We start from the raw sequence: 11552 nt of genomic DNA, 5'->3' as shown, positions 1-11552 counted from the left end.
ATGGGCCAAAAAGCTTATAATTTCATAAAATAATACTAAAAAACAAAACTTAATTTTGTATAATATTATTTCATTAATTTTGAACATAAGCATAATAATTAATTCCAAAAAATATAGAAATTTCATCACATAATAAATACATTTATTATTCTTGTCATAATTTACTAAGGTATGACAAAAGATCTTTAAATATAAAATTACAATCATAATCATAAAACTTAAGAGTGAAACAATATTTATAATCTAAAAACAGCATTATCTTAGCCCATCAATTCATTTGGCCCATCACTATGCAGCCCAATATTTATTTCATAATTTTTCAGGAAAAATATCAAAGAAATTCGGCCCAAATCTTCTTTTCTGGGCTGGTCCGATTCCGGCCTGGCCCATTTGGCCGAACCGCCTTGCCTCCTGGGCTCCAGGCCCAAAAACCTGGGCCTGGGCCGGGGAGGTGGCGCTCCCGCGCCGGCCTGCTAGGCCCGTGGAGCGGCCGGCCACCGTGAGCCGTTGGATTCTTATCGGACGGTTCGCATTGCTCCTGGCTGGATCAAAACTCGGCGCTCAGCCGCCTCCCCCGAAACCCTAATTTTATTTCTTTCTCCTCCCCTTCTCTCCTCTCCCGATGGCGGCGGCAGGCGAGTGGGAGGCGACGGCACCGGCGACGCGGCCCGTGGCGGAGGATGTGGCGGCGCCACCGAGCTCTGCTCGGCGGAGGTGCGTGCGGCCGAGGCTGGCGCGCAGCTCCGTCGAGCACCGCTCGTTGGTGCCCTAAGGCCTCGCTCCCGCGCGCGGGCGTGGTCCGCCGGCGGCGGTGGCGGCGGAGCCAGCGTGCGGTGCGGCAGTGCGGTGAGGCCTAGCATGGCGTCCACTTCCTCGGCAACAGCAAGTGCACGAGGAGGCCCCCGCCCCCGAGCCAGCGCGGCGGGCTGCGAGGCCGCTCGGGGACCAAGTCCTCGAGCGTGCGCTCACCTTACGTGGCGTCCATGGCGACACGGTGGTCGGTGCCGGCCACCGTGGCCCTCAGGTAAGCCCACCGCGCCCTTTATTCTCCTTGATTTTAGGGTTAGGGTTTCATAATTTTGGGGGTTTCACTGTAGCTAGGGTTTCGGATTTGGGGAAAACTTAGGGCTTTGCTTTAATTCGATTTTTCCCCTTCCATTTAGCATGCTTGGACCGAAACTCTAGATTCTTATGCTCATTGATGTGGCATGTTTACATAATTTGGGCATGAACATAAGCAATTTTGGGCTAAACCGGGGCATGTTTGCATGTACTTGTTGAATATGATGAACAACATGAACTTGGCCATAAATTACTCAAACAGAACACGAACTTAGGGCGAGAACATAAACACGATCACATAGACATGAACATGAACACTAACAGTAGCTTGTTGACATGAAATTCAACACTTAGAGGGTTCAATCTTGAGACTAGGTGGCTCTGGTGCCATTGTTAGATGTGCAGGATCATCTAGCCCAAGAAGGAACCACAAAATTAAGATGGGATGTTAAACATACCTTGATTACTTGAGGGTCTCATTTTTTTCTTCTTTACTGTTCTTGCTTCTAGTGCTAGAATTAAGTAGAGAAGGCAGTCCTGTGATTTCTATGATTAGCTGAGATTGGACAGCTAGATTTTTTAGGGGAGAGGCTAAAACGTAGAGCCTTATGTCCATAAGAATTCTACAACAACAACAGCAACATAGCCTTTTTTTCCCAAGCAAGTTGGGGTAGCCTAGAGATGAAACCCGAAAGAAATAAGTTCAAGGTTCAGGCACATTGATAGCTAGTCTCCAAGCGCTCCTATCCAAAGCTATCTCTTTAGAGATATTCCAATCCTTAAGGTCTCTCTTAACCGACTCATCACATGTCAGTTTAGGTCTACCTCTACCCCTCTTTACATTATCGACCCGCTCAAGAACCCTATTACACACCGGCGCCTCAGGAGGCCTTCGTTGGACATGTCCAAACCATCTCAGGCGATGCTGGGTAAGTTTCTCCTCAATTGGTGCCACCCCGACCCTATCCCGAATAACTTCGTTCCGGACTCTATCCCTCCTTGTGTGCCTACAAAACCACCGCAACATCCGCATATCTGCTACATTCAGTTGCTGGACATGTCGCTTTTTTGTAGGCCAACATTCAGCACCGTATAACATCGCCGGACGAATTGTTGTCCTATAGAATTTGCCTTTTAGCTTTTGTGGCACCCTCTTGTCACAAAGGATACCAGATGCTTGCCGCCATTTCAACCAGACATCTGAAATTCTATGCCTAACATCTGCATCAATGTCGCCATCCTTTTGTAGCACCGATCCTAAATACCGAAAAGTATTATTCTGGACCACCACTTGCCCATCTAGACTAACGTCTCCCCCCTCATGCCTAGTCGCGTTGAAATCGCACATCATATACTCGGTCTTGGTCCTACTAAGTCTGAACGCTTTCGACTCTAACGTGCGTCTCCACATCTCTAACTTCCTATTAACCCCTGCCCTACTCTCGTCAACTAGCACCACATCATCAGTTGCATACACCAAGGGATCTCACCTTGTATATCCCTTGTGACCTCATTCATCACTAAAGATGTCCATAAAAATTCTCTCCTATTTATATTCCCAGCATCACAGGTGGGACAGCACCTTTCAAGGGCCTTCTAGTGCCCTCCAATCAAGAGCTAAAGTCCAATTTGGACTTATTTATTAGCAGCTATTGATTAACTATGATATTTTCTAAATGCTGACATCATCGCTGACATGATCAACCCAACATATCCCACTGATATTGTCATCGCTAGTTATGACACGGAATGATGAAAGTTCTCGAAAGCATATTCCGGTAAGTTCTATAAAATTTTACTACACGGATATAGACAATTTCATGAAGGAATCAGGTAAAATTATGTACACGTGCCAGGTGGGGCACGAGAAGCACAGAAGCATTTCCCCTCAACCAACCACATTCAGACAAAAGCGAGAACGCTCCGCAGGTGATCGTGCCTGTTCACAGCTACGTGCTCGCTATACTGTGATCTTACCTTCCAACAAATGCTTAGGTGAACCAACAGTATAGAATTCTAGACCTAGAAAAAATATAACTTACGGCCTCGATCACAAATCTTTTCCTCGCTAAAATGAGCTACCAGATTTCCGGTGCAACATTTCTGTCATCTATGAGGTTGCTCCCCGGGCATCCGCTCCTGCGGCGGGGTCGACACAATGTGGCCATAAACGAATTCATTCCATGTGTCCGGCACGCCGGGGAGGCACCAGTGGATGCAGTCTGCGAACTTTCTTGGGTTCGCCTTCTGCTCCGCCGTCAGCAGCTTCCCCTGACGCAAGGTGTGCACGGAGGTGTGGGCATCCTTGCGGATCTCCGACAGCGCAGTTATATTGATGAAGTGCACTGGAACCTTCTTCATAGACCTCGTCACGCGCTGTGCGGTCGCAAAGAGATCCCAGTCCGTGCCCACCTCCAGTTTTTTCGTGTAATTGATTGCTGGCTGTGTCTCGGAGAAGCATTTTACGGCATTAGGGCTGCCCCAACCTTCACTCCTGCACCAAGACAATGAATGTGTCATCAGTGCTCAGATCCAGCATCCTCAGAGTAGTACAATTGTGCAACAATAATGGCAGAAGGCATTGACACTAAACAGCATCACAGCAACATGCAGTTTGAAATGAACATGAATGTTGGCAGAAGCTTTGAATCAAGATATGGATACTTACTGCATATGTACAGGTGACACGCTCATGAATAAGACAGTAGTTCTCTTGGGATCTATGTGCGCTTCTACCCATCTAGACCATGTCTTGAGGACCTTCCGGTATGCATCGACACGCTCTATTTCATTATACTTAACATGTTTTCTTGAAAAAGATCCGCTGTGCCTGTATTCAAAGTAGATTGTGTAAGCATTGGCAAAGGCAAGCATATCCAGAACATAAAGATTTTCTATGTCACTACTAAGGTTGGTATGTTGGTCAGACTTCGTTGTTCACAAGGATTGACAGATTAATGTCTACAGTACTTACACTGTTTTCATCTGCGGTGTGTTCATCCACCAAATGTAAGTATTGAAGATCAAGTAGTCCACCCCCTCCCAGTTTGCCGCATGCTTCGCGATCGATGTTGGCTTGATCATGCGGTCACTGATGCTGTGAATGTCTGGATCGTCTGAGTTTGACTCAACTAGGAAAGGAGCCCAGTAGAACTCAACTGTTGCATTGTATTCCTGAAAACATCCCAAGTAAATTATTCGTACCAGGATTAACGATAAGATTCACACGTGAAGATAGAAAAAAAATCTCAACATAAATATAATTTCAACATTTTTATCCTTTTTCTTAATTATTGAGGCTGATACTGTAATTCACTAATACAGATACCATTTTCTAACAGCTAGATCTTCAATGGTGATATAATCGCCAATGAATTTTGTAGTGGCCAGTATCCACTAGTTTATGTGCATATGTTACGTATGCAAGTACCTGAAGACGGAAAACATTCAGAGAACCATTCTTGACAAGTGACTTTTTGTCCCATGGAGCCTCTGCCTGGACAAGGCACACCATGGACTCCCACTGGTTGCGATTCAGAGAATCCCCCACAAACATCAGTCTTTTGTTCCTTAGCTTCTCCAGAAGTAACTTGGAATCAAATCTGTAACAAAATCATCAAAACACCCATCAGTTCCATAACAAGATATGCATTTGACAAGACTTTTCAAGTGAGTTTCGCAACACTTTGGTTGAGCCACAATCTATTTATGATTTGTCATCAGCATCTTTTGTACAGTTTAACATCCACTAAATTTATGATGATATTGCATTTTCCAAGCCAGGAAGGCCCACATCAAAAATATGCCAAAGTTCATTTACATGAGTGATGTATAGTATAACTTCTCTCTGACTTGAAATATACTGTCATGGTCCCATGGTGGGACGGGACATTGAGAATATGCAACAAAACTCACTTGTCAGAGAGTAGACAACACTGCACATGCAACAAAACTCACTTGTCATAGAAAAGTACAACAGGCATGAAAGTAGGAACTCTCTACAATCATTCAATTAGATACACAAAATGTTTCTCTGATTTCAGTAGGATGGAATGGTAAACTTTGAATTTCAGAAGTAGTTAAGACACTAGCTGCTTCCAGATTCACTGTGGCTACTAATCGATGTGTCTAACTGTTACAACTTTCTGATAAATTTGCTCTGTTTTGAATGTTTGTCATGCAACATGTAACAGCGAAAAATATTGCATCGAAGAGCATGCGCTACAGATTTACCGAATGCATTGCCTAGATAAATAATACTGTAAGTGAGCCAACAGCTTGTAGCTGCATGCATTTGAAAAAAAAACTAACATTTAGGGCCCGTTTGGATCCATCCAGCAAATCCATTAGCTGATTAGCTGGAATTAACTGGATGCACCAGCTAATTGGATAATAATTGTTTAACTAGTTAGAAGAGCTTTAGCTGCATATTACCTATCTCGTTTGGGTCCATCGTAGCTAAATTGTGATGTGAGTGTAACTAATACAAGGTGCTGATAATGAGCCCAAACCTAACCAATCTGAAAGGTTCTGGAGTATACAAAAAGTGTTGATCAATTATTTGTTTAGCTCGTGAGTTAGCTGCTGTTTTGTATGAAGTAGTCCATTCACCAATTTACCAACCAAACATAGAACTGCAAATGATTGTTAGTAGTTGGTTAGCACTAGAGGTAGATGCCAGGTCATGCAACTCCACCCCCCCCCCCCCCTTTTTTTTTTGAGATTCCAAACCTGTTACTTCTCCACACAACAACTTTCTGTAACAAACGAAACTTCTCTATCGACCAATAAATTGCTTAATCTATTCAAAGAAAGACCATAGCTGACATGAGTGCGGTCTCTTTGTCTCATCAATTATAGCACCTAACAGATCAAAGTACACCAATATACAAATCTTAGTTTCCAAGAAACACAGATAATGAGTACAGGCTTCGACAGATCAACTTCACCTAACGTACTCTGCAGTCTTGATGCAGGGCAACCCTGCACAGCCACTTGCCTTGCTGAAACTTCTGAGACTACTAACAACAAGGACAGAGCTATGTAAAAACCAAGCATGATCTCTGCAATACATCGACAACCACTGCTAACTACAAAATACTGGCAATGCTGGAACAAAAGCATACTGTGAAAACAAAGCTACTGTGTGAAATGATGGCAATGCTGGAACTACGTCATTGAGTTTTCGTCTGGGCTAACTAGTTGTAGTCACTACAACTCTACGCGCATGACAAGTTGGGCAATGGGTATTATTTTGTGGTTAGCAATGGTGCCGAACATGGAATCCAACAAGATGAGGTTGCTACAATACACCTGTACTCCTCGCGCGATTGCCAATCCGCCAGACAAGTAGGGGTATCACCACGTCCACACAGAGCGCACAAGAAAAAATAAGACCAAAAGACCCCTGCAGCCCCCCAGATGCAGACACGGATCCGCTCACCTGACGCTGGCTCCCGAACAAAAAAGAAAGCGCGAAGCGATCTGGCCGCACGCAGCCGCCCATGAGGAGCACGCGTCCACCCCCGCTTTCCAGTCCGCGAGCGAAAGCGCGCACGCACCTAACCAACCACTGAACTACGCTCGCAGGGCCGTATGCACGTACACGTATACGTATAGAGATACACGTATACGACGGTAGATGTACAATGGAAAGGGGGAAAAGAGGAAGGGGAGGAAATGGAGTGGCAGGCAAGCAAGGAAGCAAGGCGGGGAGCCGCCACGCACCTGGGGAGGTCGCAGCCGTCGGGCTGCCAGCGCCACTTCTGGTAGTCGTCGTCGCGGCGGCCGTTGCGCATGCAGGTGACCTGCTCCGTGAGGAAGCCGCAGGCGGACTCCTTGTAGAGCGGCGCGCGGGCCTCGTCGTACACCCAGCGGCCCTTGTAGAGGTCGCACGCCCCCTCCTCCTGCCGCGCCGCCGCCTGCGCCCCGCCGCCGTCGTGCCGGCCCGCTCCTCCCCCTTGCACCACCTCCTCGATCAGCGGCGCGTCCTGCAGCGAGCTCCCCGCCGTCGCTCCGGGCTTAGCCACCGCCTCCGCCTCCGCCTGCTGCTGGTGCGGGGGCGGGTCGGGCCGATCCGTGCCCTCCACCGGCGCCGACTCCGCCCCCTTCGCCGGCGGCGGGCGCGCGGTTTCCTCCTCCACGGCCGGCGCCGCCTCCTGCACGCAGGAACAAAAACCAGTTTCCTCAAAAACATGGAACAAAAACCACAACCAGGTAGGCCCAGCTTAGAGCTACCAGCAACCGAGCAACCGGGAGAAGACTGAAGAGAAGGTAGCAGCAAGGAGCAGGAGCAGTGGGCGCTCACCCTCGCGGCGCTGGCGCTGGAGACGGCGTCGTCGGAGGCGAGCTTGTCGTACGCCCTGGGTCCGGCGCCGTGCCTCCGCAGCGAGGCGGCGATGTGCGCGCTGTCGTAGAGCACGGAGACCCCCAGCAGCGCGGCGAGCGCGAAGACCGCGGCCACCTGCGCGCGCCTGCTGGGCACCCCGACCGCGAGCGGCCCCGCCCCGCCCTTCCGCCGCGGGATCCGCATCGCCGCCGGGCCGGACGGGATCGGGCGAGCACGGGGCTTGGCGGGGGTGGATTGGGGGAGATTCCGCGAGCGCGGCCTCCTTTATTTCCCCGCGGCCCGGTGTGGTGGTCCGTTTGATTCGCCTCCTCCGCGGCGGGGCAAGCAGCTTTCCTTCGCTCCGCTCGGCTTCCTCGTCGTTTATTTATGAGGCCGGGCACGCTCTTCAACTTCGAGAGGGGAGCGGAGAACAGGCGGGGCGGGTGGGGCCCGCGTAGGGTGAGGGACTGAGGAGAGGAATGCGAGGAGTGAGGGGGGTTCGGTAGCTGTGGCGGGTGACTTGTGAGCAGAGCTCGAAGTGGGCCCGGTATGGATAAAAAAGAGGTTAGTGGTAGGGTCAATTATGGCACAAAGCGCACGGTAATTACGCGATCCTTGGCTTGGCTGGCGGAGTAGAAATGAACCGTAGGGGGGATATTTTGCCTAATTTATGTAAAATGTATATATATACATATGGTTAATAATATTTTGATCACATTCAACAAAATACATGTGACCCATGGAACTAACAAAATACCAGCCTGGATGACTATACTAAACTAGAAGGACACGAAATGGGTATATAGCTATGTGATTTTGTTGGGCCAAAGGGGGGCCACGGCCCACTTTTACCGATGAACAGCTCCGCCAGTTTGCTGCCATGCAGATGGTCTGGGTAACGGTCAAAAGTGGCGCACTGCTCCACGCGACCGAGACGGCTCTGGTGTTTGCTTGGCATCACCAAAAAAATATATAAAAAAATCTGAATAGTAGTACTCCTGAATCGTGCTTAACCATATTTAATTTCTTGGCAAAATATACTTAGCTATGTATAAAATGTCCCTTTTTCATTTAGGGTCGTAACCATTTTCAATAGGACAGTCGAGCAAAGTCTTTGACCTTATATGGACATATGGTCTGATCGACCTCTGCGGTTCAAATTATAAAGTACGTACTAGCAAGGTAAGGCTGTCTAAACAATGTCATCGTCGTGTGCCAAAAAGGGTACACAAATACGTTGGTGTCTTTGTCAATTTGCTGATTGATTTGGGCTTTCCGCGCACTAAAGACAGCTCTAGTGGCCACATATGCAGGGGGGGGGGGGGGGACCCTTAGCCATCATCTGCTCCGTCGTCTAAACTCAAACAGTTGCCCTATTATATTCTTCTCTCTCTAAACTGAAAATAGGAACAACTCTAAACTCATTATCCGACTATACTCTAGCTATACCCACATGCTTCCACCATTCTCTTCTGACGGACCTGCATATACTCTAACTATACACGATAATGAGGAGACTTATTATCTTCTGATAATCATGTCTCGTTAGCGGAAAAAAAAAATCACAAGGACTACTAGGTATCGGCGTCATCATATGCTGATATGCATACATTAATTTCTTTCTTAAGACTAGTCTCAGTAAAAGTTTCATGGTATTAAATTGTATATCACATCATCAATTTTGTTGACATGGTGAGGAGAGAGAGAGAAAAGAGATTGTGAGATGAGAGAGGAGTTTCATTCTCATAAAATTCAGCCGGTGCAATTATCTAATTCTCAGTCTTAATAACTATGCTATGAAATTGTGTCCTTCGAGAGTCAAAACAGTCGTATCCATACGACAATTCAATTGAATTATTAAAAGATAAAAGGGTAATTCTAGAAATAGATCTAGCAAAAGAATGGATACAGTACAGTGTAAAACTAATGATAATTTTGCTTGACATTTATGGGCCGCATGGATGACGCTACACCGTCTTGCGGAAAGGGAAAAATATACGTCAATGTTAAGTGGACTAATCCTTAAATGTTCCCGGGCACCTGTTTGCATCTGCTGTGGTAGCTGGACTTTTATGACCAGTTTTTGGAACGCACACGTGAGCTACGCATGCAGTGGTGCAAACTACTGCTCTCTTCATACAGGAATGTAGTAAGCCATTTTGATTTGTCTTTAGTCAAAATGTTTTAAATTTGATCAAGTTTATAAAAAAGATAATAGCATTCTGAATGTCAGATGAGAATAATTAGATCTATTATGAAATATATTTTCATAGTTTATTTATTTGATGCGTTAGATGCTAATATTCTTCTCTATAATGTACATCAAATGATTTCTTTTTCGGAATTAACCCAGCCGACAGAAAAATCTGGCGGCGAGTCGCCTTCTAAATTGGTCTCTCTCTCGCTGGGTTTACCTGGCTTGGCATTGGAGGGTTCCTGATTCCCGGAGACGGCATGGATCTGCGCTCGACGTGCCGTCTCACTCACAGGGTTTTAAAAACCGACCGGACCGGCCTAACCGCCGCCCTCCGGTACCGGTTTACCGGACCGGTTAGGCCGGTAACCGGTGGAAACCGGTTGAATTCAAATCCAAATTCAAATAAATTCAAAAACTCCCATGCAACCGGTTCCGACCGGTTTACCGGCCGGTTTTACCGGTTTACCGGTCGGTTTGACCGGTTTGAAATTCAAAAGCTCCCGTGCAACCGGTTTACCGACCGGTTTGACCGGTTTACCGGCCGGTTTGACCGGTTTGATCGGTGGGCCTTCATGGGCCGGCCCATTTTTTTCTTTTTCTTTTTTGATTTAACTTTAAATTCCCACAAACTATACTAAATGAATGAATTTTTGAGAAAATTTGACACCATTAGATTCATCACACCTTGAAGTATTTTTAGAAATTTTTTGGGAATTTTTCATTTTTTGAATTCAAATTTAAAATTTGAATTTTGGCCGGTTGGGTACCGGCCGAAACCGAAACCGGACCGGACCGGTTTGACCGGTAACCGGTCAAATCGGACCGGTTCCCACCGGTTAGGTTAACCTTGCTCACTCACCGGTCAGTGGACAGACGTCCCTCTCCTCTTGCTCTGGCCGTGTGTGTGGGGACACCTTTGCGGGGCTCTTCTCGGTGAACAGTGTACTGTTGGTGAAGTGTGGTGGACCGTGTAGTGGTAGGTAGGGCTGGATGCCGCAGCAGGTTTCTGGCGCGGAGTGCTCCCCAATCGAGCTCCGCCACATTCGGTTAAGGAATTTCAGCAATGCATGCAGTTGCCTAACATGCTGAGGTGGGGTCCAGTTGATTTTCATTTTGTAGCTTCGTCTCCATGTGCGCAACGGAAATGCACGCCCGATGAATCAAATGCAGCCACAGCGTAACCTTTTGTTGTAAGCTTGGTGTTTTAAATGATGAGGGCACGAGGCTGCCCCAGTTGAGGTTGCGTTGCAAGAGCTAGTTGACATGTTCAATGGGCCCCTACAAGAAGATGTGGACGCTGCATGCTCTGAATGAGATTTTCGACCTCAACGATAACCAGGTCGAGGCCATGGACAATGCCCTAATCGGTATGGTTGGGGAAGGTGTAGATGGCCTACAAGATGCGATAGTACATCAACTTGGTCGGGGCGAGTCTCCATCTGGTGAAGGATTTAACAGTCAAGAGGCGGCAAACGACGACATTTGAATCGTGGAGTTTGCGAGAACTCAGCGGTGTGCGTTGTCTGGAATTTTAGCCGCATGTTTGGGGTGTGTGTGAGTGGTGCCATATATTTGTTGAGAGACTTGGTGTTGGTAGCTTTCCTGCCCAGTTCGTTAAAAGCTTCAAATTTCCCGGACCGAGGTGGAGCATCTCTCCCTGTCGACATACAAGTATTTCCTCGGTAGCCAAAAAAAAAAGCAACGTAACGAGCATCCGATCCCACGAGAAAACTCGCTCCAATCATCAATCGGCGGCGATCCGGGTCCAGCCAGCGACTTTCACCGCTCCCCGCTTTTGCCGCTGATGAACAGTTCTCCTCCTACTATGAAGGCAGCGCAAGTGGTAGGGCCGTATGCTTGCTTTGTCTCGATCCAACTTCTCTACTTCATGAAGCGAAGTCATGAAGAGGAACATTGTTAAAAGTCTGGATGAACAGTGTTGCCTACCGTGATTCACTGTAGTAG

The 11552-nt window shown here is 47.3% G+C and overlaps 1 protein-coding gene across 1 annotated transcript; it reads right to left on the bottom strand.

The window, feature by feature from the left end:
• Positions 1–2821: 2821 nt before the first annotated feature.
• LOC120699033 (protein trichome birefringence-like 28) lies at positions 2822–7808 on the bottom strand. Its single transcript, XM_039982885.1, has 6 exons — positions 7370–7808; positions 6790–7220; positions 4493–4664; positions 4037–4236; positions 3731–3892; positions 2822–3556 (listed from the first exon to the last, which is right to left on the bottom strand). The coding sequence occupies exons 1-6, from the start codon at positions 7592–7594 to the stop codon at positions 3169–3171; spliced, it is 1578 nt and encodes a 525-aa protein (XP_039838819.1). The 5' UTR covers positions 7595–7808; the 3' UTR covers positions 2822–3168.
• Between the last annotated feature and the right edge of the window lie 3744 nt (positions 7809–11552).

Source organism: Panicum virgatum, chromosome 3K (genome assembly GCF_016808335.1).
Source record: "Panicum virgatum strain AP13 chromosome 3K, P.virgatum_v5, whole genome shotgun sequence".
In the NCBI taxonomy this organism is placed as follows: Eukaryota; Viridiplantae; Streptophyta; class Magnoliopsida; order Poales; family Poaceae; genus Panicum; species Panicum virgatum.
The sequence above is the reverse complement of the archived record's forward strand: the minus strand, read 5'-3'. Positions and strand labels throughout refer to the sequence as shown.